At 44.1% G+C, this 27,500-nt stretch overlaps 1 protein-coding gene across 2 annotated transcripts in view; it reads left to right on the forward strand.

The window, feature by feature from the left end:
• The window catches only part of Ufd4 (ubiquitin fusion-degradation 4-like), a 309,902-nt gene that overhangs the window by 82,426 nt on the left and 199,976 nt on the right, over positions 1–27,500 (forward strand). Inside the window, exon 3 of one of the 2 annotated variants that reach the window (XM_080285051.1) lies at positions 8,698–8,840. In XM_080285051.1, coding sequence (XP_080141177.1) covers positions 8,698–8,840 — 143 coding nt within the window. Of the gene's footprint in view, positions 1–8,697; positions 8,841–8,931; positions 9,002–27,500 lie in introns of those variants that run through there. The other variant, XM_080285052.1, reaches the window with a different exon arrangement.

The following is a 27,500-nucleotide window of genomic DNA, read 5'->3' on the forward strand; positions in this document are numbered from 1 at the left end:
GATCATAGGAAGTAGGACGTACAGACAGAGGGAGACAGTTCCAGAGTTGACCTGTTGCATAAATGAAAGACTGGAAGTAACCCTATTGATAAGAGCTGTATGTGGGGAGCCTCCCCACACATGAGAGTTGTACTCTAAATAGGGGCGAATAAAACCCGTGTATAAAGTCAACAACTGTGCAAGGGTAAAAAAAGGAACGGAGTCGGCTTAGCACACCCAATCTCGGGAGCAGATTTTATAAGAGATGCAATATGATTTTTCCACGATGAGTCTCGAGTGAATGGAATCCCAAGCACGTTCAAGGATGATACAGGATTGTAATAAACATTAGTGGGTACTCCTGTGGAAGATTGTGACGGGTTGATAGGTTAAAAACCCGAGTTTTTGATGCATTAAAAACAAGATTATTTTTACCCCAGATATACGAGCCAAGTCAGACATTAGGTGTGCCATAGCCTCATCCCTTGTTTGTTACAGTAACTGCTGAGATGGACGTTGCGGGAACCGAATGTATATAGGCAGTAGTGCATAATATACCCGGTACATATATAACAATTGCGTATATTTTCTTGTGTGTTGGTGTTTGTGCGTGCGTGCGTGTGTTTGTGTGCGTGCAGGTGTGTGCTTTGTTTAGAGAGGGACGGCCACGTGGTCTGCCAGTTGGCTTGGTAACCAGGTTGTGTTGTTCTTTTTAAAGCAGCTCTCTCTCTCTCTCTCTCTCTCTCTCTCTCTCTCTCTCTCTCTCTCTCTCTCTCTCTCTCACACACACACACACACACACACACACACACACACACACACACACACACACACACACATTACACTGCATCTCTTTCTACCTCTCAAGCGTCGCTACTCAACCGCACCTTTCTTGCCGGTCAGACTCTGAGGCAAAGCTTGTTTCTTCCCCTTTAAAGCTTATCCGGTAGTACAGCAACTTTTTATCAGGACATGGGAGTAATTTTTATCCAGGGAAACGCGACATGATGCTGGATATACCTTAAGATAGATTACTTTTTTTTTTTTAGTTCAAGGAAGAAGGAACCTAAGGCCACAAACCCACAAAAATGTCCCCTTCAAGACAAACTCATACTCACCTTGCTACACATACACCTAAACCCTTGCCGTGCTTTTACGAACACCGGGACTCTTATTGTAACCTGTGTTTTTAGGCTGATTTATATAGTGTACGCCTATATATATATATATATATATATATATATATATATATATATATATAATATAATATATATATAAAATATATATAATATATACCTATAATATATATATCTATATATATATATATATATATATATATATATATATATATATTTTATGTCCCACTTATCAGTCATATAGTCAAAAGCGATGCATAAAATCCAGATCTATTGTTTCACCTCGTGTTTAAAAAATAATCATGTCTTAGGGATTGTTGATGTCTTGGTGGTCTCTCTCTCTCTCTCTCTCTCTCTCTTCAGTAATGCGGACATACCGTACGTAAGGCCTTTGTTGGTGAAGACGGTAGATATTGCTTTCTGGAACTCACTTAAGGAGGCTGAACCCACCTTGACGATGTGTGTGTGTGTGTGTGTGTGTGTGTGTGAGAGGGAGAGAGAGAGAGAGCGTACCGTACCAAAAGACCCCCAGCACGTTGTATTCAGCTTGAGACCATTGTTAGTGAAGGTTTTAAAGACAGCTTTCCTTTGCTTCGTTATTTTTATTTATATGCTCTCCACTGCCTTCTTCTCTCATTATTTATTTTTTACTTATTTTATTTTTATTTATATTTTTTGAGGGGAGACGTCTGGACAGTTCCGTGGCTCACCGTGGAATAGGAAATGGTGATGCTGATGTAGTGTTGATTATAGTGACGTTGATGATATGGTGATTATAATGGTGATGATGATATGGTGATTATAAAGGTGATGATATGGTGATTATAATGGTGATGATATGGCGATTATGTGAGGAAGATGTTAGTTTTGATGATGGTGATAATTATGATGATGATAATAATGATGATTGTTCTTGCCGCTGCCGGACGATTATATTCATCTTAGAAGTTATATGATGTGGTTTAATCCTCTCCATTAAAAAAAAAATAAAGGGCTAATTTGAATATAATCGTTTGGGGCAGCAAGAGAGAGAGAGAGAGAGAGGACACTGCACGGTAGCTGTTAACCCCTTCAGTCCAATTACTTTTTCATTTTAATTTGGTTAACACTAGTCTTTTCTCTCTAACTTGGCCTAAAATTGACATCTCTCTCAACCTTGAATGCCGACCTGTTGCAATAGATTAACGCTAGAATATGCTGCTGGTCACGAAGAAGTGCTATGGAATGGAGGATGTAGGGTCGTAGTATTATCTCTCAGTCACCGAGTTTTGTGAAATAATCTGGAAAAGGAAGACAATCGAGGCCAGGATAAGATAAAAAGGGTAGACGATTATTATTATTATTATATTATTATTATTATTATTATTAATATTATTCTACTACTACAACTACTACTGTACTACTGCTACATTATTAATAGAATATTAGTATAATCATTATTATTAACCTATTATCATTATTATTTCTACTACTGCCGGTACGACAACTGTTATTATTATTATTATTTTTATTATTAGTTATTTTTATTTTTATTATCATTGTTATTAAATGTTAGTATTGGAGAGATGTATAATATTGAGACTGATTTTTTTTTTTCAATGTAGATGCTAGTAAATGGATTAGTGAATACAGTCTTACCCTCCTTTATCCATACAAGCGTCAATAAAGATGAATAAATGGCGTCTGGTGGTAAAAATAACAAAAGAAATGATGAATGGGGTGAATAAGTGAATGCAATGGACACACATTAAAAGAATTATTCGTTTTCTTTGTGGTGTGATGCAATACGACACAGACCAAGGATTTTGAACTCTTTACCAGTACCAAATGGGCGATGTTTCACTCTTATTGGTCATTTCAGAATTTATCGCTCACAGGGGGAACGATTATTATTATTATTTATTATTATTATTATTATTACGGTATTATGTTTATTGTTTATTATTATTATGTTTATTATTGTTTATTATTATTATTATTATTATTATTTTATTATTATTATTTAGTGGACAGATTGATAAATGAGGAAGTGAAGGAGCGTTGTGATGTGGATGTGGGTGTGATAGAAAGGAGAAATACACTTAGGTGGTTTGGCCTTGTGGAGAGATGGAGAGTGAGGGACTAACGAGGAGAGTGTCAGTGAGGTGGAGGGGGGGGAGGAAGAGGGAGGGGGAGACCGAGGATGAGACGGTGGATGGAGTGGAGATGTGTATGAGAGAGGGGGTGTAAGTTGGGGGTGGAGAGTTAGAGACTAGCTAGGAGAGTGTGTGTGAGCGAAGTGGAAAGGAGAGGGAGGGGAAGACTGAGGATGAGGTGGAGGGATGGAGTGGAGAGGTAGCCTACATGAGAGAAGTTAGGAAGAGGACATCGAAATGGCAGGAGACAAGGCTACATGGAGGCGATTTTTTTTTGTGGCCACCCCCTACGGGATTAGGACGTCTGGCAATAAATGAATAGATGGATAGATAGACCTCACGTAGTGGTAGTGGAGCCTTAAATGTGTATGTTTATATGGAATTGAGTAGGATAGTAGAGTTGTCCCAAGCATAAGAGGGTTAGCGTTGGGGTGTGGTAACGATGGGGTGTAGTGGTGTATTTCCCGTGACCTCTCTCTCTCTCTCTCTCTCTCTCTCTCTCTCTCTCTCTCTCTTCACACACACACACACACACAGCCATCAGACACGCCATGACCCCCTCCCTCCCCACAATCTTCTCTCTTGTTGACCCCTCGTTAGTCGTTCATGTGGGTTTTATTGCCCCCCCCCTCTCTCTCTCTCTGCCGGGGGGGGGTACCGTACATATACCTCTCTCTCTCTCTCTCTCTCTCTCTCTCTCTCTGTGGGGGGTACATACATACATATATACATCCATACGTACAAGTATTATATCATTCTATAGTTGTAGATATAGATAGATAGGTAGGTAGGTAGATAGATTGATAGATAGATTGATTGATTGATTGACTACACTTCCGGGTATTACTTTACTCCACAATCCTTCATGAATCAGACATCAGTCAAAATGGCTAAGATCAAAGAACATCAATCCACTAGTTTACCATATCATCAACTAACTTTGGCTTTCCATCTGTCCATTGATAGAGGATGAACGTAAAGAATGGCTCACGAAGGAAGAATACGTGTGTGTGTGTGTGTGTGTGAGTGTGTGTGTGTGTGTGTGAGAGAGAGAGGGAGAGAGAGAGGGAAGGGAGGTTGAGAAAATAAGTGAGAGGAGAAAGAGAGGCAGGAGGGAGGAAGAATGAGATGATGATGGTGTTGAGGAGGTAAAGAGGAAGATTGAGGATGAAGCGGAGAGAGAGAGAGAGGTGGTTGAGGGAAAAAAGTGAGAGGAGAAATAGAGGCAGGAGGGAGGGAGAATGAGACGATGATGGTGTTGAGGAGGTAAAGAGGAAGATTGAGGATTAAGGAGAGAGAGAGAGAGAGAGAGAGAATATCTAAGTTGCAACAGAGAATTAATCATAACTATTTTTGTGACTACCACCTAGGTTTTATTGGGGGAGAGAGAGAGAGAGAGAGAGAATTTAGGGGGATATAAAGGTCGTTAACCCTGTATTTCCTGGCGGGTCGTTCTAGGTCACTTAAAGATGGGACCGGATATCCCTACTACTATAATTATTAGTAGTATTAGTATTACAGTATACGAGAGAGGGGGGTGTGAGTTGGGAGCAGGGCAGTGAAATGGTGGGGGACAGGGCGACGTGGAGGCGATTTGTTTGTGGCCACCTCGTACGGGATCGGCAGTGAAATGGTGGGGGACAGGGCGACGTGGAGGCGATTTGTTTGTGGCCACCTCGTACGGGATCGAGGCGTTTGGCAATAGATAGATTAGTATTACCGTTAGTGTAGTAGTAGTAGTAGTAGTAATAGTAGTAGCAGTAGTAGTAGTAGGACGATGGTAGTAATAAAAGTAATTGTAGTAACAGAAGTATGTATAATTTTGTGCATGATGTCTGTGTTGAAGGCGGTAGTAGTAAGCAGTATTTATTTACCCTGCCTGTGATATCCCAGTGTGGTTGTTGACAAGTGTGAGGATCAAGGGTTATGTGGAGGACGAGGTGGAGGATGAACATGAGAAAGAGCCAGTGTAAGAGGCAATCCTTGAATCCAGTTGTTTTATTTTTTAGTTTTTCTCTCCCTCGACGATTTTAGCAATTGTAGAGAGAGAGATGGAGTGTGAGGAAGAGGTATTTGTTTGTATAATTTATTCTCTACCTCAAGACGGGTGTAAAGGAGTAGTGGTTAAGGGGAATTTGGAGGACGAGGTCACTCTTGGGGAGGTGGAGAGTGAGATGGAGTGTGAGGAACAGACATGGGGTCTTTTACTGGGTTTCTGTTACTATTACTATTACTTTCAATTGTTTTCAGTTATATTACTATTACTTTAGTGGTTATGTTATAGGTTGACACGCCATTTATAATTCTGTTGACACAAGACTATTGCCCGTAATATGTAAGTACGGTAATATTATCTATAACATTGCCTTCTATTACTATTACTATTACAGCCATGATTTACTATTACTGTTGCTCTGAAAAACTTGTACTAGTCTATTACTATTACTATTACCCCATGTCTGGTGAGGAAGAGTTTTTTTTTAAATCTTTGTATTTTATATAATTTATTCTCGCTACCTCAAGACGGGTTTGTTCAGTTTGGGGGAGGTCCGTTGTAGTGAAGGGTTTAATGAATGAATTTGTAAACCCTTCAGTATGATTCATCTTTCGTGAGGTGAAGACATTCGTTTCGTGACAGCAGCACTACTACTACTACGGTACCGTACTACATCTAGCTACTTATAAGTATACTGCTACTATTACTACCACCTTCACCACCACCACCTCCTCTCCTACTACTGATACTGCTGATACTTCTGCTGTCTCTACTACTACTGCTACTTCTACTACCACCACCACCACCACCACTACTACTACTACTACTACTACTACTACTACTACTACTACTACTATGACCACCACCACCACTACTACTATCACTATTACTACTACTACGGTACTACCACCACCACTACTACTACTACTACTACTACTACTTTTAAATAAATTCTTGCATCCTCCAAACGATTCTATTTGGCGTATGATTTAGCGTTCATTTCTATACGGTATATCTATCTACATCTATCTATCTATCTATCTATACCTTTGGCACTTCCGGGCGATGTAATGTAGGATATTTTTATAGTAATGGAGGAGTATAGCCTATTTACCTTGCGAAACTGTTCATATTATTATTTTTTTATTAATGCAAGGAAGAAGGAACCAAAGGCTGAGCCCGCAAACCGTTCCTTCCAAGAAAAATAACAAACACAAAAGAGAGCCAAATTCAAGATCCGTTCATTTCGAGATGCCTGGACACACTGCGTTTGAAAGACTGGATATCATAGGAAGTAGGAAATACAGACAGAGGGAGACAGTTCCAGAGTTGACCTGTTGCATAAATGTTGTGTTGGATATAGCCTTCATTATTCCATTGTTTTTCTCCTAATGATTTTATTCAGCATAGAGAGTTATTGAATTATAGTAGATAGATAGATAAGTAGGTAGATAGATACCGGTAGATAGATAGATAGATGGATGGATGAATAAATAGATAAATAGATAGATGAATGGATAGGTAGGTAGGTAGGTGGATGGATAGGTAAATAGATGGATAGATAGATGGATGGATAGGTAGGTAGATAGATAGATAGATGGTTAGATAGATAGATAGCTAAATAGATGGATGGATGGATAGATAGTTACCATAGATAATATGGATGGATGGATAGATAGATAGATAGATGGTTAGATAGATAGATAGATAGAGCCCTCATACACCTCTTTATCTGAACATGATTTTACTTATATTAGGAGAAACTAGACCCTATTCACTCTGACTTGGCCTAAATTTCTCACCTCTGTCTTCAGTAGGTAGTTGGAGGAAGAGTTATGTTAGATTGTGATGCTAGTCACGAAGAAGTGCAATGGAGAGGATGTACAACCACAGTATTGTCTTTATTCTGCCACTGAGCTACGTGAAATAAACTGAGAGAGAGAGAGAGAGAGAGAGAGAGAGAGAGAGAGGCAGTGTGGGTGGTGTGTATAAATTACTACCGGTATCCCTTATATGGGGAGGCGGAAGCTCTCTCTCTCTCTCTCTCTCTCACACACACACACACACACACACACACACACACACACACACATCCAGTTTTGTACAATATTGTTTTCATCGTTGTATCTGAGAGAGAGAGAGAGGATCACACAGACATCGAAGGGAAAGTGATGAGGAGAGAGAGAGAGAGAGAGAATCACACAAAGACAGTGGTACATCGTAGGGAAAGTGATGAGGACGGAAAGGTACGCGGGATATAACGTACCCTAAGTTGAGAGAGAGAGAGAGAGAGAGAGAGAGAATTACTGGTAGTGTGTACAAATAATGAAGCCTCGTTGATCATGCATTCTAGCCTTCCTTCTCAAGTAACTTCCTTTGCCTGTTCACCTATTTTTAGACCCGTATTTCTGTGTATCTAACAATTGCCAGTCGCCTTAATCCCGTAAGGGGTGGCCACAAACAAATCGCCACCACGTCGCCCTGTCCCCCGCCATTTCACTGCCCTGCTCCCAGCTCACACCCCCCTCTCTCATATACCTCTCCACTCTATCCCTCCATCTCATCCTTGGCCACCCCCTCCCTCTCCCCCCCTCCACCTCACTCACATACACTCTTCTTGTCAGTCTCTCACTCTCCATCCTCTCCATATGGCCAAACCACCTGTGTGTGTTTCTCCTAACGCTCCTATCACATCCACATCACAACGTTCCTTCACATCCCGTATTTCCTGTGTAAAAAATTATAAATAAATTCAAGTTACTGCCAAAAAAATCAGTTAGGGGAGTTTATGCAGTAATGAAGACTAGTAAAAAAATATGTATATATATATATGGGTTTATGAAAATTTGTAACTAAAACAGGATTGATGGATTAACATGAAAACCATTGTAAAAAAAAAAAAAAAAAAACCAAGCGGTCAGTCTATAAACCATTGATCAGAAGGAACGAGGTTTGAGGAGTTAACGTCACAATAAGTACAAGAACAAATCAGTAAAGAAATAAAGCAAATTAATGCGGTTATCTTTATTATTAAAAAAAAATATGGGATGCAGTAGCAAAATTAGTAAAAAAAAAATGTTACTTATTTAATGGGTTAATGTAAAAACTGGAGACTTAAAAGATTGGAAACGCACATGACGTGAACTCTGAGACGTGGGCTGGAGAGAGAGAGAGAGAGAGAGAGAGTCCCAGATTAATTCTTCCCGACTTGTTCTTGTACTAAAATATTTCATCATCATTATACCACCACCTCACCACACCACACCATACATTACCACATTACATTACACTACACCACACCACACCACACCACATCATACCATACCATACCATACCACACCATACATTACCACACCACACCCCACCTCACTCCACCCCACCCCATCCCATTCCCCCTACAAAAATAACATCGAAAAAAATAATTCTCAGTCCCCTTCTCCTCCTCCTTCAGATGATGGCTGACGTGGACCCAGAGACGCTGCTGGAGTGGCTGCAGATGGGGCAGGGGGAGGAGAGGGACATGCAGCTGATTGCCCTGGAGCAGCTGTGTATGTTGCTCCTCATGTCGGATAACGTGGACAGGTGTTTTGAAAGGTAAGGAAGAAATGGTTGTCTTTGTCTATCAGTCTGTCTATCAGTCTGCCTTTCTGCCTACCGTATCTATCTGTCTGTCTGTCAAACATGCAGCAGATTGCCCCGGAGCAGCTGTGTATGTTGCTCCTCATGTCAGATAACGTGGACAGGTGTTTTGAAAGGTAAGGGAGAAATGGATGTCTGTCTATCTGTCCTCCTGTCTCTGTCTTTCTACCTATGTATCGATCTATCTTTTTGGTGGTTTTTGTTACGTGTTTGTCTTGTCTGTTTATCTATCTATCTACGGTATATCTGTCAGTCTATTTATATTTACATGTCCATTTGTGTACCTGTTCCTCTTTCTATCTAACTGTCTATCTCTCAGTCTGTAGTTTAAGGTAAGCTCACAAACTGAATTACCCGCATTTCTTGGCATGAAGTTGGTGCCTGATTACATTTATATTTTTCTGTTTTTCCCGGCCAAGTTTATATATAATTTTTGTTTTACCTGCAATGCAACGCGTGTGTTGAAATGCACGTCAGCATACAGTATTGCATTTGTTTTATTATGGCCGCCTTTGGAAGACGGAGCGACAATGTTTTTGCCAGCCTTTGTGTGTGTGTGTGTATATATATATATATATATATATATATATATATACGTACAGTGTATATATCTGTTCCCATTATATCTCATGAACGGTTTGAGCTATCAGTATGTAACCTTCAGGGTATCAAGTTATGGCCAAAAGCTTGGACTTAGCCAAGAGCATATTCTGACGGGCGATTAGCACTCGGCTACCAAACGCTTTTCTTTCATTATTCATGTTTTGGAAAGGTATGTTAGCCAATTACGGCCTTTTATAATATTCTTGTATACATTTTTACTTATGGTTTGTTTTATATTGTATATTTTATTATTTTCCTTTACCTGGCATGAGACGTGCTTTGCAGGTAACATCAGTAAAATAAAGTTTTCCTGTAGCTTCCATGAGAGCAAGGTGTGATTCTCTTTTTTATTTTTTTCCCTCATGTAGAGTCTGATGTTCGCCTTTCCTACCTCTCTTTCTCCTACTCCTCCTCTTTTGGTGCCTCCCCATCACCTCCTCTCCCTCGTCTTCCGCTTGCCCCTCTTTCCTTTCCTTCCTCTCCTCCTCCACCTCCTCCTACAACTATTCCCTCCTCCTCCTCCTCCTCCTCCTCCTCCACCCCCTCTCCTCTCTCTACTATTCCTTTCTTTCTAGTACCCCTGCATCACCCTCTTTTCTTCCTCCTATTCCTCCTCCTCCTCCTCCTCTTCTCCCTTCCGCTTGCCCAACTTTCCCTCCGTTTTCAACCTCCTTGTCCTCCTCCTCCTCCTCCTCCTCCTCATCATCATCATCATCATCATCATCATCATCATCATCATCACCATCATCACCATCACCATCATCACCACCACCACTTAATATGACGTAGCGTAGTGTCTGTGTGTGTTACAATTTAGGAATGAGTCTCCTTGGTTACTAGGCAAATCAACTCCCCAATCAGACTACACGTGGCCTTCAACTAAGCTGAAAGGAGTTAGTTTTCTTGGCCAGACAAAAACAAAGCGACCCTACGAGGAGAATAAGGCGCATATTGTCATTCGTTTGCCGGTGATATTTTGTACAGTTGGCAACATATCTACCTGGGACAGCACCAGTAGCAGAGGTGTAGCGTTTGGTACACTTGAAAACCTTGTCATAAAGCTCCCTAACACCTCTTCCTTAGCGATTTATTTTTGGTGGCACTGGGATGAATGAGGGGAGGTGTCAGATATTAGGTAGTTGAAATGACCAAAGTTGGCGCCCTCGTCGGGTAAGGAAGCTCCTTAACACCTCTTCCTTAACGATTTATTTTTGGATATGGGTGGTTATATATCCCTTTTAACGTTATCAGCGCAGGTTATGGCGGTATTGGAAGGATTTATGTACCACGGCAGAGAACAGTATGGGGTAATAAAGTAAATCGCTTAGGAAAAGGTGTTGGGGAGAATAAGAACCTAAGTAACTGTGATGTATGAACGTCCGAAATTGTAGCTAGACCCCTCCAACACACACACACACACACACACACACACACACACACACACACACACACACACACACACACACACACACACACTGTACCAGGTGTAAGTGTGGCCAGCTGTACATACGTCCAGTGCGTCTCATATAAGTCCTTGTCAATCCAGCAGTGAGATAGGGTCATATTCTCCCTAACACCTTTTCTTAAGCGATTTATTTGGTTTATTACACCTTACTCTCCTCTTCTGTGTTACATAAATCCTTACAGTATCACCCTACGCTGCACAGACAGCGTAGAAAAGGATATTAACCAGCCATATCCAAAAATAAATCGCTAAGGAAGAGGTGTTAGGGAGAAGGGAATGGATACATGGATGATAAGGGACTGGAGGCTGAGGGGAGTTATGTTAGTAGTGGAAATTGTGTGTGTGTGTGTGTGTATTCTTAAATCTCTCTCGTGTGTGTGTGTGTGTGTGTATAGGCTACTCTTAAATCTCTCTCTCGTGTGTGTGTGTGTGTGTGTGTGTGTGTGTGTGTGTGTGTGTGTACTCTTAAATTACTCCACTGCTTAGCCTTGCCTCGGAACCCTACGCCTGGAATAGGGGTGGTTAATTCTGAGAGAGAGACATTGCTAGTCTTAATACTAACTTAATCTCTCTCTCTCTCTCTCTCTCTCTCTCTCTCTCTCTCTCTCTCTCTCTCTCTCTCTCACGTAACACCTACGCTCCTTGTGTGTAAACTGGATTGTCACCGTCCCGGGTTCGATGACACACACACACACACACACACACACACACACACACTTTTAGTTTGCGGTGGTGGTGGAAGGATGGCCTGTGGTTGGAGAAATGACCTGTGTGTGTGTGTGTGTGTGTGTGTGTGAGAGAGAGAGAGAGAGAGAGAGTGTGCCCACCTGAGGTCAAGGCTGTATGACCTCTACCTGTCCTTCCTTCTGTCTCTCTCTATAATCTATAATAATATTCCTTCACCTCCCCCTTTCCCTCCTCCTCTTCCCTCCATGCCTCCCCTCCCCTCCCCTCCCCCCTCCCCTCCCCTCCCCTCCCCTCCTGTCTTTCATCCCCATCGTACCCTTCCCTTCCCTCTTTCCTTCCTCACCGTCCCATCTCCCTTTCCCCTCCCTGTATTTCTGTCATCCCTTCGTTTCTGTCTCTTCTCTCCCTTTTTACCCCCTCCCTTTTCTCCCTTCCTCCTCCCCTCCCTCCTCCCTGCATCCCCCCTTCTCCCTCTTTCTCTTCTCCTTGCCCCTCTTCCATATTCCTCCTCCCTTCCCCTCCCTCTCTCGCCCTACTCCCCTCTTTTTCCTTCCATCCTGTCTCTTTTCATTCCTTTCTTTATTTTCTTTAATTTACTCACCTGTTCACCCCTTCCTCTCTCTCTCTCTCTCTATTCCTCCCTCCTCTTTCTATAATGTATTTATCCCTTGACCTTTCCTCCCCTTCCCCTCTCTCCCTTACTGCCTTCCCCTCCTCTCCCTTCCCCTCTCATCCCCCCTCTCCCCCTCTCATCCCCCCCTCTCCCCCTCCCCCCACTCCCATCCCCCCTCTCCCCCTCCCCCCACTCCCATCCCCCTCTTCCTTTTCCTCCGTTCTTTCCTTTATACCGTCCTTCTTTCCCTTCCTTCCCTTCCTTCCTTCCTTTCTCCATTTCCTTTCCCTCCCCTTCCTTCTTTCCTCATCCCTTTCCCTCCCATCTTCCCTCTTGCCTTTTCTCTCCTTTCCCTCTCCACGTCCTTCCGTTCCTTCCTTCTCTCCCTCTTTCCCTTCCTGCTTTAAGCTATATATCCCATGGTCTCTCTCTCTCTCTCTCTCCCTCATCCGCATATTCCATTATCTCCCCCCTCCCCACAATGATCTATTTTCTCTCCCCACCTCTCTCCCCTCCCCATCACATTCTCTCTCTCTCTCTCCTCAATATGATATCACCCCATATCAATAAATAGGGAAGGGGGAAGGAGGAGAGGGAAGAGGGGGAAGGAGGAAGAAGGGAGAAGAATGGGGATAGGAGGAGGGAAAAGAAGGAGAGGAGAGAAGGAGAGAGAGAGAGAGAGAGGAGGGAAGGAGGAAGTACAAATGAGAAAAAAGAGGGATGAAGAAGTGAGGAGACTGGGGAAGGAGGAGGAGGAGGAGGGGAAGGGGGGAGCACAAGGGAGAGAAGAAAAGGGAGGAGGAGAGAGAGAAGGAAAAAGGTAGAAGGAGGGGAAGAGACGAGTACAAGGGGGGGGGAGAGAGAGAAGGAAAAATTGTGGAGGAGGGGTAAGGAAGAATACAAAGGAGTACAAAGGAAAGCAAACAACAATACTAATAACCTTTTCAGGGCTATATGTTACAGCGAAATTAGTGACTGTGGTATCTGTTTTATGAGGTGAAGACAAAGGTAAAAAGATAGCAAATCAGGTAGGCCCCTGCCCCTGCCCCCACCCTCGCCGGCAGGAAAAAGCGAGAAGGACTGCATTGCGGCATAGAAGACCGCTGTGGAAACTTTATAGGAAAGATAGAAGAGAAAAAAAAGTCCTGTATTCTTCACTGTCTTGCAAAGGAAAAGGAATATTATCCGGTAACAATATTGCAGTGTTGAGAGAGAGAGAGAGAGAGAGAGAGAGAGAGAGAGAGATCAGCTGTGTTTATATTATTCAGGAGGAAGAAGGAAGGAAGGAGGAATGTGAGGAAGGAAGGGAAAGGAGGAGAAGAGGAGAAAGGAAGGAGACGTGTGTGTGTGTGTGTGTGGGAGAGAGAGCGACAGACAGACAGACAGAAATCAGCTAGTTAAAGAAGAAAGGAGGAATGTGAGGAAGGAAGGGAACAGGAGGAGGGAAGGAGACAGGTGAGAGAGAGAGAGAGACCGCGTCCCTAGGTTGTCATGGTAACGCTTGCTCGGTGTCTGTCTGGGCTGGGATTCACAAACAAACTTACGATCGGCATTTACAAACACACTTACGATTAGCATTTACAAACACACACGATCGGCATTTACAAACACACTTACGATTAGCATTTACAAACACACTTACGATTAGCATTTACAAACACACACGATGGGCATTTACAAACACACGTACGATTAGCATTTACAAACACACTTACGATTAACATTTACAAACACACACGATCGGCATTTACAAACACACTTACGATTAGCATTTACAAACACACTTACGATTAACATTTACAAACACACACGATCGGCATTTACAAACTTACGATCGGCATTTACAAACACACTTACGATCGGCATTTACAACAATGGGCATTCACAGAGAGTCTTACCCTCATCTTCCTCTCCTGACCCCGCCTTTGATTTACAGGCTGAACAAGGGCCGTGGAGTGTTCTTTTCTCAGGATTGTCTTTCTGCCTGATGGTTTTATTCAGCTGTGGAGAGAGATTTTGAACTGGAGGGGTTAGATGTAGCCTTAATTACCACTTTCAGTAATACTCCTGAACAATATCGTTTAATTGTTCGTTTGGTGTAAAAGAAAAAAAAAACTTCACTAGACGTGATACAGGACAGTTCGATACGGAGTAAACGTTAGGGATCATTTACAGTATATATATATATATATATATATATATATATATATATATATATATATATATATATATATATATAATATAATATAATATAATACCTGCGTGGGAAGAGGCCTGGATGATTATCTATATGTCTATAGCCAGACGCCATAATCCCGTAAGGGGTGGCCGTGTGTCTTTGTTGTTTTACGAGGACGGGCACTAACCCTCCGTTAACCCACTTGTTGACACGTAGGTAACAGATATAGGTTGGCTGTATGGTTACCAACCAGCGTTGTAAATGGTTTCCTGGTTTACAGGAAACCATTAGGCTTGCCACTCAGTGTAAAGTCACCTTAAAAGGAAAGAAGAGTACCGTAATAAAAGTGGCAGGGAAGATGGGAGAAACAGGAAGAGAGGAGGCCAGACACAGAAAAGAATGAAAAAGGTGAAGGAAGAAGTAGGCAACACTACACACACATCATTACATGGGAAGAGGTCGGGATGATGATGATGATACTAAAGCACCTACTACGATATTGCTACTATAGGTGGTACTGTTGCTGCAGTTATTAAACTTCGCCATATACATGGCGAAGCTTCTTGTTTTCGTAAGTATTATTACGGTATTATTATTTTTCTTTTGCACTTTTTTTCTTCCATCTTGATGATATTACACAGGAAGATATCTTGGGGAGACTCGGGTCCTTGTGCCAAATATAAATGACCTATTTAGGAAGGTGATATACTTATTTTTATTCTAAAAATTGCTTATTTCAAATGGAAATATCTCGGAAACTAATTGAGATACAGGTGTTTAGTTGAAAATCCTGTGATAAAAATGTTTGCTGGATAATTTTGACTGAATATTTTGCCATTTAGCCTAGTGAAAAGTACCGAATTCAAATCTTTTCAGTGTTTTCTTTGCAACACGTTTTAGAGAAAACCACAAAAGCTTTAAAGCTGTAACTTTCTATATATATAGCTGTGGTGCCTCGTATGATCAGGAGTATGGGTACAGTTAAGCATGCAGTTAGCCAGTTATTCGGACAAACGTATAATTTACACATTCTTCGACACCTTTGTCTTCAGATCATGTTTATATTATACATTCCTTATATACCACACGGCGACGCTCCCATAGTGTGGCTACACAATACGAATATGTTACTAGTTATTATTATTATTATTATTATTATTATTATTATTATTATTATTTCGTACCATACCTTCATGAAAAGCCATAACACCGACCAGACCCCCCACACAATAGCATCCCACACAGTAGCCTTCCCTCCTCTCCTCCCTCCACCCCCACCCACACAGTAGCCTTCCCTCCTCTCCTCCCTCCACCCCCACCCACACAGTAGCCTTCCCTCCTCTCCTCCCTCCACCCCCACCCACACAGTAGCCTTCCCTCCTCTCCTCCCTCCACCCCCACCCACACAGTAGCCTTCCCTCCTCTCCTCCCTCCACCCCCACCCACACAGTAGCCTTCCCTCCTCTCCTCCCTCCACCCCCACCCACACAGTAGCCTTCCCTCCTCTCCTCCCTCCACCCCCACCCACACAGTAGCCTTCCCTCCTCTCCTCCCTCCACCCCCACCCACACAGTAGCCTTCCCTCCTCTCCTCCCTCCACCCCCACCCACACAGTAGCCTTCCCTCCTCTCCTCCCTCCACCCCCACCCACACAGTAGCCTTCCCTCCTCTCCTCCCTCCACCCCCACCCACACAGTAGCCTTCCCTCCTCTCCTCCCTCCACCCCCACCCACACAGTAGCCTTCCCTCCTCTCCTCCCTCCACCCCCACCCACACAGTAGCCTTCTCTCCTCTCCTCCCTCCACCCCCACCCACACAGTAGCCTTCCCTCCTCTCCTCCCTCCACCCCCACCCACACAGTAGCCTTCCCTCCTCTCCTCCCTCCACCCCCACCCACCCACACACACACAATGCCCACACCATTTCCTCCTTCCCTCCCCCCTCCAAGTCTCTCTCCCTCCTCACCCTACAAGTCTCTCTTCCCCCTCCCCCTCATTTCTGTCCACCTCCGGCTCTTTCCCCTTCTTCCTCTTTCCCACTCCTTCCCCTACATCTCTCTCCCCCTCCTCGCCCTCGCCCTGTCAATCATCACAATACTTTGGCCTTTCATTTCCCTCTCATCCCTCTTCTCCCCACTTCTCCCCCTCTTCCAATTCCTCCCCTCCCCCACTTCACCTCCCCACGTGTTCCCATTCCTACCCCTTTTCCACACGCCCACGTCTGATTTCCCTATCTCTTCTCTACCCCTCTCCCTCTTCTCTCCTCCCATTTCCGTCCCTCCCCTTCCTTCCACCTTCATTTAATCTCCCCATTCCGTACCACAGTGCCCGTTACTATCCCTCCCTCTCCCCTCCCCTTCCTTTCTCTCTCCTTTCCCCTTCCTTCTCTTTCCTTTCCTCCCCTTCCATTGTCTTCTCCCCTTCCCCATCCTCTAATTCATCTCCCCTATCCCCTCCCCTCTTCTCCCCTCCCTTCCCTTCCCTTCCCTTCCCCTCCCCTTCCCCTCCCCTTCCCTTTCCTTCCCCTCCCCTTCCCTTTCCTTCCCTTCCCGTCTTCTCCCCTCCCTCCCCTCCCCTCCCCTCCCCTCCCCTTATTGTAACATCATGCCGCCTCTGTTCCCAGATTCCGTACTTTCCCGGATGAGAGAGAGAGAGAGAGACTGGATCAGATTTAAGGTCATTTTTGGTACGTTAGGGGAGAGAGAGAGAGAGAGAGACTGAAGGTAATTTAAGGTACGTTAGGATAGAATACGTTGCGTTGGATAGGACGATAAATAGATAGATAGATAGGTAGGTAGATAGAGTGAGTCGTAGGAGCCTCAGATCAATATGACGACTTATCTTTATTTCCCCCCACACACTTTTCTTTCCTTAATTCACCACTGTCTTCACTAATGTTGCTGTCTCTATCTGTGGTATCTCTCTTTATTATTCTCTCTCTCTCTCTCTCTCTCTCTCTCTCTCTCTCTCTCTCTCTCTCTCTCCTTTACGTCCACTCCCTTCTGTCCCTTTAAAACGTCATTGTCTTTACTGATATACATTTTATTCTCTCTCTCTCTCTCTCTCTCTCCTTTACTTCCACTCCCTCCCCCCTCCTCTTCAACGTTATTTATAGAAGCCCGCATATGCTCTCTCTCTCTCTCTCTCTCTCTCTCTCTCTCTCTCTCTCTCTCTCTCTCTCTCTCTCTCACACACACACACACACACACACACACACACACACACACACACACACACACACACAATCCTTAACCTCAACCTGTGTGGGCCAGGGTTTAAGGTCAGAGAGAGAGAGAGAGAGAGAGGAGGGATACGGATGTGAATGTATGGGTATATATTTGTACAGTGTACCGGTATGTTTGTTGATGTGTTTATGTAATTACTAGTGTGTGTGTGTGTGTGTGTGTGTGTATTTACAGTCTCCAGTTAAATTCACTTTCTGAAATATCGTTGTCTCTCTCTCTCTCTCTCTCTCACCCCCCCCCCACACACACACGTCAACCCTTTGCTTCACCACCCACGGTTCACCTTGAGAATTTCCCCTCGTGTGCGTATTTCCCTGTGGATGTTTTTTCCCCTCTCGGTGATCTCATGTGCGTTTCCTAGGAAGGTTGTGTGTTAAATCACTAGATGGGTAAATATGTATGTGGGGTGAAAGAGAGAGAGAATATATATGTGTGTGTGTGTGTGTGTGTGTGAGTGTGAGAGAGAGAGAGAGCTGCGTGCCCGCCGTTATAGGGAAGCATGCTAGGAGAGATAAACAGTCCGTCGTTATAGCTGTAGTAAAGAGAGAGAGAGAGAGAGAGACAGAGAGACCTAACATTGCGGCGAAGGCTGTATGTTATAATGTGAGGGTGATGCAACATTGCGGCGAGGAGTGGCACTTTCCCTTACCGTAGCAATAAAGTATGTGTGTGTGTGAGAGAGAGAGAGAGAGAGAGAGAGAGAGAGAGAGAGAGAGAGAGAGAGAGTGACCTAACATTGAGGCGAGGAGTGACACTTGTAAGTAGCAATAAAGTGTGTGTGTGTGTGTGTGTGTGTGAGAGAGAGAGAGAGAGATTCACCAACATTACTTTTTCAGGATTGTGACATGTCTTTTGTATTTCTTACTCTTTTTCAAACGACAGAGAGCATCCCTCCTTCCTCTTACTCTGATAAATAGTGGTGGTAGTAGTAGTTGTAGTGGTGGTGGTGGTGGTAGTAGTAATAATAGTAGTAGTGGTTGTAGTAATAGTAGTAGTAGTAGTAGCAGCAGCAATAATAATAATAGTAGTACCGGTAGTAATAGTAGTAGTAGTAGTAGTAGAGGTAGTAGTAATAGTAATAATAATAATAGTATAGTAATAGCAATAATAATGGTGGTTTGGCCATGTGGAGAGGATGGAGGGTGAAAGACTGACGAAGAGAGTTTATGTGAGTGAGGTGGAGGGGGGAAGAGGGAGGGGGAGGCCGAGGATGAGATGGAGGGATGGGGTGGAGAGGTATATGAGAGAGGGGGGTGTGAGTTGGGAGCAGGGCAGTGAAAGGGCGGGGGACAGGGCGACTTGGAGGCGATTTGTTTGTGGCCACCCCAAACGGGATTGAGGCGTCTGGCAATAGATAGATAGAATAATAATAGTAATAATAGTTCATATAACACCATTCATTGCCACATACGGAAGGGCAGTGTATGCCAACTTTCACTGCTGCCAGTAAAACCACACAGTTATATAATTCCACATTCAGGCGAAGTATTATTCAAGCCTTACCCAAAATGCTGAAAAACTGTGGAAAGTTGTTTGGATTTCGAAGACAGCATGACTTGATTTTGGAAGGAATTGTTCACTGTTTATTATTATTGTCATTACCGGTATTATTATTATTATTATTATTTGTGTGGCGAAGCTTCCTGTTTTCGTCAGTATTATTATTTTTCTTTGCACTTTTTTTCTTCGAGCTTGATATCATGTAACCCAAGCCCTGTTTATATAAATGACACTGACCAATTTTTGAAGGCGATATACTCGTTTTTATTCTAAAAATTGCATATTTGAAATATCTCAGAAACTAATTGAGATATAGGTGTTTGGTTAAGAATCCTGTGATAGAAATGTTCGCTGAGTATTTTGCCATTTAGCCTGTCCAAAGTACCGAATTCAAATCTGCTCAGTGCTTTCTTTGCAACGTTTAGGGAAATCCCGAATTCACATCTGTTCAGTGTTTTCTTTGTAACATGTTTTAAGGAAAACCACAAAAGCTTTAAAGCTGTAACTGTCCCGATATATAGCTGTGGTGCCTCTTATGATCGAATAGGAATATGGTTACAGTTAACCCTTAGGTCACACTCATTGACCTCGTCCCAGGTCTTTTTCGGTCTACATTTCACTACCCTACCCTCAGCATTAACACTTCTCACTCTCTGCACGTAATTATCATCCTCCATCCTCTCCACATGCCCAAACCATCTCTATCTACCTGTCCTCGTCACAACACCAATACACTCCTCTCCCATCCTACCTCTTAACTCTTCCATCATAAACCTTATCCCCCCCCCCCCAGGCCTTGCACTGAAGGACACACTGCACATCCACCTAATCATTGACATTTCTGTACGTTTGAGCCTGCTAATATCCTCTTCTTTTACTGCCCAGGTCTCACTACCATACAGCATCACACTCCTAACACATGTTGCAGACAAAGACCCCTTAGCACGGAGGGAGAGCCCTCTCAATGTCAGGAGAGGCAATAGCTCCCTGAACTTCTTCCAACCACTTCTCAGTCTATTATTATTATTACTATTATTATTATTATTAGCAGTAGTAGCACTAGTATTAGTAATAATAATTAGCCTGTCATGATTATATTTACCGGTATTATAATAATAATTATTGTTTTTACTTTTATTTTTGTTATTATTATTATCATCATCACCATCATTATCATCATCATCATCATTATTATTATCATCATCATCATCATCATCATCATCATCATCATCATCATCATCAGGTTATTGCCACCTATTATCTTATAACCCCGCTGTGTCATGACCTAACCTCAGACCTCGCGTGACCTCACCTTGCTCCACCCGTTTCCCATCGTTACGTGTTTCCTCCCCCCCCCCTGTCTCTCTCTCTCTCTCTCTCTCTCTCTATTTTCTCTCCAATAACCAACAAACTAACCAACCATTCCACCTCTTTCCATTTATATATTTCCATCCCTACCTGCATACTCAGTTTCCCCCATACGGACAGACAAACACATTCTGGTACATACAAAGGCTGCATACATACCGGTACATATATCCATACACATACATACATATAAGCTTACATATATACATACATACACACACACACACACACACACACACACTGTACATACATATATACATCCTGGTACCTCATAACCTAATGCAATCGACCAACCTATTTTTATGTATCTTATGTATTTGAATATTATGTCATAGTTCCTGCTCTTTATCTTACCTGCCTACCTCCTCCCTCCCTCCCTCCTTTCCTTCCTTGCTTCCTTCCTTCCATGCTTGCTTGCTTCTTTCCTTCCTTCCATTTCCCTTCTTTCCTTCCTTCCGTTTCGTTTCCTTCCTTCCCTCTTTCCTTCCTCCCTCCCTTCCTATTACAAGCTCTGTGTATGTGAGCTTTGTGTTGAGAATTTGGGAGTTGCCTCACTTTCCCTCCCTCCCTCCCATTAACCATTCATTCATCCATCCATCCCCTCCCGTCCTTCCCTTCCATTCCAGTCATCCTTTATTCTGCCTTTTTTTTCCATCCATCCAGCCTTCCTTCCTTCCTTCTTTCCTTCCAACCCCCCTCCCTCTCTTATTCCATCCGTACTTCCTTCCTCCTTCCTCTCTCCCTCCATTCGTCCCTCCCTCCCTTGCTCCATCCATCCATCTTTCCTTCCTCCATCCTTCCTTCCTTCCTTCCATCCATCCATCCATCCATCCATTCTCTCTTCCCCACTCGATCCACCCATCCGTTCATTCCTCCATCTCTACTCCTCCCTCGCAGTCCCTCCCCTTCCCTCCCTCCCTCCCTCTTCCTTTCAATCCTTTTCCTTACCCTTCCCTTCCTTCCATTCATTCTCCCATCTTCCCCTCCAACTCCCACATCTCCCATCTCCCTACCCTCTCTTCCTCCCTCCCTCCCTCTTCCTCCCTTCTTTCCATCCTTCCCTCACTCTTTCCTTCGCACCTCTTACAACCCCCTCCCCCACCTTGCCTTTCATCCATTCACTCTTTCATCTTTCCCACCTACTCCCCTCCCCTCCCTCCCCCTCTCATCTCCTCCCCACCCACTCCCTCCCTCCCTTCCCCCCCTTCAACCACCAAGGAGATGTTATGTAAGAAGGTAACAGTTCACACCCTCCAGCTCGCTCTCTCTCTCTCTCTCTCTCTCTCTCTCTCCACCACAACTTGTCACATTCCATCCCTCCTCCTCCTCCTCCTTCTTCCCCACCTTCTTCCCCCCCTCCTCCTCCTCCTTCCCCCCCTCCTCCTCCTCCTTCCCCCCCAAGAGTCTTCTGAAGGAAAGACAAGGAGATGAAGCAAAGGGAGCGTAGGAGAGAGAGAGAGAGAGAGAGAGAGAGAGAGATTCACATTAAGGTAGCACAGGAATCCACAATATCACAAATTTGTAATGCTGAGAGAGAGAGAGAGAGAGAGAGAGAGAGAGAGAGAGAGAGAGAGAGAGAGAGAGGTGAGGAGCCAAGGGCATCATGGAGTCTGGTTTCGCTCCCCCCCCCTCTCTCTCTCTCTCTCTCTTTCTCTCTCTCTCTCCAGCCATCTATAGTTCCAATGTTGCCCCTTATTTTCCTCTTTTGATTAAGCTCCCAAACACCTTTTCCTAAGCGATTTAGTATGCTTATTACACCCTACCCTCCTCTTCTGTTACATAAATCCTTCCAATATCGCCACACCTTGGATCACTGACGCACGTAAGGATATTAACCAGCCATATACGAAAATAAATCTCTAAGGAAGAGGTGTTAGGGAGCTTCCTTATAACCCACAGGAATAGAGTCTGAATTATATATAGACAGATTAAAGATACCTCTAAGTCAAGTAGATAGACTGAGAGATGGGTAGTTCGATAGATAGATAGGTAGGTAGTTTGATAGTAGATACTTTGATAGATAGAAGTAGATTGATAGTGTAGTAGGAGTGAGATAGATAAATAGGTAGATGGATAGGCAGATAGATAGATAGAATAAGGGGGAAGATGATGTTTCTACTTATGATCGCCGAGGGAGAGAGAGAGAGAGAGAGAGAGAGAGAGAGAGACCCCACACACATATAAGTCCCTCATTTGTTTATGATTGGGGTTAAGATTGAGCTCTCTCTCTCTCTCTCTCTCTCTCTCTATGTACCTATCCATCCATCTATCTATCTATCTCTCCATCCATCCATCAATGTCTATCCATCCATCCATCTATCTATCTATGTATCTATCTATCTATCCATCCATCTATCTATGTCTATCTACCCATCCATCTATCTGTCTGTATCTATCCACCTATCCATCCGTCCATCCATCTATCCATCCATCCATCCTTCCATCCATCTATCGATCTCTGTCTATTTCCCGACCTTCCTCAACCTCTCTTCCCTCCCCCTCTCTTCTCCCCTGCCGCACCCCCCCCCCTCGCTTCTCCCCTTTCCTCTCTTGCTGTACTCTTCTCGTCCTCTGTTCTCTCTCTCTCTCTCTCTCCCCCATTTCCTTTCGTCTTCCCTTCCTCACCCCTCCATCATGCTTCTCTCTCCCTCATTACTCTAAGCTCCCTCTCTCTTTCCTCCTTCCTCCCCTCTTCCCCTTCCCACCCCTCTCTCCCTTTCCCTCCCCTTTCCCCCTTTCTCTCCCCCCTCTCTCCCTTCCCACCTCTCTCTCCCTTACCTTCGGCTTTCTCCCTCCCCTCCCCGTTAAAGGACGTAGCCACCCCCCCCCTCCTCTCTCTCTCTCTCTCTCTCTCTCTCTCTCTCTCTCTCTCTCTCTCTCTCTCTCACCCCTTTTCACTCTATCCTATTTTCATGTATGGCTTCATTGCATAACATCTGTGTACGTCTTTCAGCGGTACACATGACTATAGCTGTGTACGTATTTTTTATGTACGTGTATGTGCGTTTTTGGTCTTGTTTTTCTCGGCCTTACGTCATCCCATCTTAAGCTATAAAAAAGATGATGATGATGGTGATAGTGGTGGTGATGATGATGATGGTGGTAATGGTGGTGATGATGATGATGGTGATAGTGGTGATGATGATGGTGGTAGTGGTGGTGATGATGATGGTGGTAGTGGTGGTGATGATGATGATGGTGGTAGTGGTGGTGATGATGATGATGGTGGTAGTGGTGGTGATGATGATGATGGTGGTAGTGGTGGTGGTGATGATGGTGGTAGTGGTGGTGATGATGATGGTGGTAGTGGTGGTGATGATGATGGTGGTAGTGGTGGTGGTGATGATGATGGTGGTAGTGGTGATGATGATGATGGTGGTGGTAGTGGTGGTGATGATGATGATGATGGTAGTGGTGGTGATGATGATGGTGGTAGTGGTGGTGATGATGACGATGATGGTGATAGTGGTGGTGTTGATGATGATGATGGTATTGTGGTGGTGATGATGATGATGATGATGGTATTGGTGGTGGTGGTGATGATCATGTTGATGATGGTAGTGGTGGTGATGATGATGATGGTAGTGGTGGTGGTGATGGTAGTGATGATGGTGATGGTAGTGGTGGTGGTGATGATGGTAATGGTGATGATGATGTTAGTGGTGGTGATAATGATGATGGTAGTGGTGATGATGATGATGGTAGTGGTGGTGATGGTGATGATGATAGTGGTGATAATGATGATGATGATAGTGGTGGTGGTGATGATGATGGTAGTGGTGGTGGTGATGAGGATTGTGAGCGTTGTAGTGGTTTTTATTTTAGGGACTCTCTCTCTCTCTCTCTCTCTCTCTCTCTCTCTCTCTCTCTCTCTCTCTCTCTCCCCCCCCCATAGACTCCTGGATTATATTTTTGTTTTAAACCCCTTCAGATCAATGACGTAGCGCATACACACACACACACACACACACACACACACACACACACACCTGTAGTCGATAGAAAACAAGAGTAAAATAAGATAATACACACACACACACACACATACACATACACACACCTGTAGTCGATAGAAAACAAGAGTAAAATAAGATAATACACACACACACACACACACACACACACACACACATGTAGTCGAAAGAAAATAGTAAAATAAGTCATTGGATTGAAGGGAACAGCTGTAAGGCCGGAATTCTCGTCTTTAAGGACTCAGTAATTGCTAAAGAAATAATCGATAGGGAGTCTCCTAATACCCTTAACAATAGGGTCCAAGCTTTCTTTAGGGAGCCTTCTAAACCCTGAAACTATGTCCCCCCCAAACATTCTATAGTGCGTTTACTCTTAGCTGGCAAAAAATCCTAAACCCATTCCTGCTCGGTTTATGGCCAAGGGAAGTCAGATTGGAGGGTGGATTTGAATAGTAACCAGGGAGATTTATTCCTCCCTCATAGTCAAGTCTTGTATTTTGCTCAACCACGATTTAGCATTCACGTTGTGGAGAGAGAGAGAGAGAGAGAGAGAGAGAGAGAGAGAGAGGGAGAGAGAGAGAGAGAGAGGTATAGAGAAAGTACAATCAGTTGAAAAAAATCTGGCTATTCCCATCATCCACCTATTGTCTAACATCTCTAACATCTAACCTATACATCGTGCCACCTAACTCGCAGTGCAGGCAGATAAAAGAGTCATACTATCACCTTTAAGTCCACATGGGGCCTTAATTTATACCATCTGGACCTTTAAAGACACCATCCTGGCCTTTAAATCACCATCTGGACCTTTATAGTCACCATGTGGACCTTTAAATCCATCATCACCTGGACCTTTAAATCCACCCATCACCTGGACCTTTAAATCCTCCCATCACCTGGACCTTTAAATCCTCCCATCACCTAGACCTTTAAATCCATCATCACTTGGACCTTTAAATCCACCCATCACCTGGACCTTTAAAGATACACCACCTGGCCTTTAAATCCACTCATCACCTGGACCTTTAAATCCACCCATCGCCTGGACCTTTAAATCCACCCATCACTTGGACCTTTAAATCCACCCATCGCCTGGACCTTTAAATCCACCCATCGCCTGGACCTTTAAATCCACCCATCGCCTGGACCTTTAAATCCACCCATCGCCTGGACCTTTAAATCCTCCCATCGCCTGGACCTTTAAATCCACCCAATGCCTGGACCTTTAAATCCACCCATCGCCTGGACCTTTAAATCCATCATCACCTGGCCTTTAAATCCATCATCACCTGGACCTTTAAATCCACCTATCACCTGGACCTTTAAAGATACACCACCTGGCCTTTAAATCCACCCATCACCTGGCCTTTAAATCCATCACCTGTACCTTTAAATCCACCCATCACCTGGCCTTTAAATCCACCACTAGCTTTGAATACACCTGCAGGAGAGAGAGAGAGAGGATGGTTGCTAGGCAGCTACATAGAGAGGAGGAGACGGAGAATGAGGGAGAGGAAAAGGAAGGGAAGGGAAGGGGGAGGGGAAGGAGAAATAAGGCAAAGATGGAAGGTAAGGAAGAAGGAAAGTATGAGATGGGATGGAAGGTGAAAATGACAGGAGAGATGGAGTGAGTATCAAGGATGAGAGATGGGCAGTGAGGAGGGGAGGACGAAGGGATAGGGGAGGAATAGGTGAAGGAATTTTGATGGATAGGAATAGGAGAGAGAGAGAGAAATTTACCTTAATATTAATAGGCCTCTCAAACAATTTCTCTAAATATCTGAGTCGATAGATAGTTGGACAGATAGATACAGTTGCTGGGTAGATAAATAGATAGATAGATAGTTGCTGGGTAGATAGATGGATAGGTAGACACAGTTGCTGGGTAGATAGATGGATAGATACAGTTGCTGGGTAGATAGATGGATAGATACAGTTGCTGGGTAGATAGATGGATTGATACAGTTGCTGGGTAGATAGATGGATTGATACAGTTGCTGTGTAGATAGATGGATAGATAGATACAGTTGCTGGGTAGATAGACGGATAGATAGATACAGTTGCTGGGTAGATAGATGGATAGATAGACACAGTTGCTGGGTAGATAGATGGATAGATAGAAACAGTTGCTGGGTAGATAGATGGATAGATAGACAGTTGCTGGGTAGATAGATGGATAGATAGACAGTTGCTGGGTAGATAGATGGATAGATAGACAGTTGCTGGGTAGATAGATAGATAGACACAGTTGCTGGGTAGATAGAGTGGATGGGGGATGGAGGGGGTAGTGAACTCTAGGGGTGACCTTCCTCCAGGGTGGGAGCGTCGGTGTGTGTGTGTGTGTGTGTGTGTGTGGAGGTAGGGGGTTGGTGTGTGTTGGGGGTTGTTTGTGTGTGTGTGTGGAGGTAGGGGGTTGGTGTGTGTTGGGGGTTGTGTGTGTGTGTTGGGGGTTGTTGTGTGTGTGTGGAGGTAGGGGGTTGGTGTGTGTTGGGGGTTGTGTGTGTGTGTGGAGGTAGGGGGTTGGTGTGTGTTGGGGGTTGTTGTGTGTGTGTGTGTGGAGGTAGGGGGTTGGTGTGTGTGTGTGTGTGTGTGTGTGTGGAGGTAGGGGGTTGGTGTGTTGGGGGTTGTTGTGTGTGTGTGTGGAGGTAGGGGGTTGGTGTGTGTTGGGGGTTGTTGTGTGTGTGTGTGTGTGTGTGTGTGGAGGTAAGGGGTTGGGGGTTGTTGTGTGTGTGTGTGTGTGGAGGTTGGGGGTTGTTGTTGTGTGTGTGTGTGTGTGGAGGTAGGGGGTTGGTGTGTGTTGGGGGTTGTTGTGTGTGTGTGTGTGTGGAGGTAGGGGGTTGGTGTGTGTGTGTGTGGAGGTAGGGGGTTGGTGTGTGTTGGGGTTGTTGTGTGTGTGTGTGGAGGTAGGGGGTTGGTGTGTGTGTGTGGAGGTAGGGGGTTGGTGTGTGTGTGTGTGGAGGTAGGGGGTTGGTGTGTGTGTGTGTG

The sequence above is a fragment of the Coenobita brevimanus genome, chromosome 104 (assembly GCF_032717465.1).
Source record: "Coenobita brevimanus isolate Jiangsu-jjx chromosome 104, ASM3271746v2, whole genome shotgun sequence".
Classification (NCBI taxonomy): domain Eukaryota; kingdom Metazoa; phylum Arthropoda; class Malacostraca; order Decapoda; family Coenobitidae; genus Coenobita; species Coenobita brevimanus.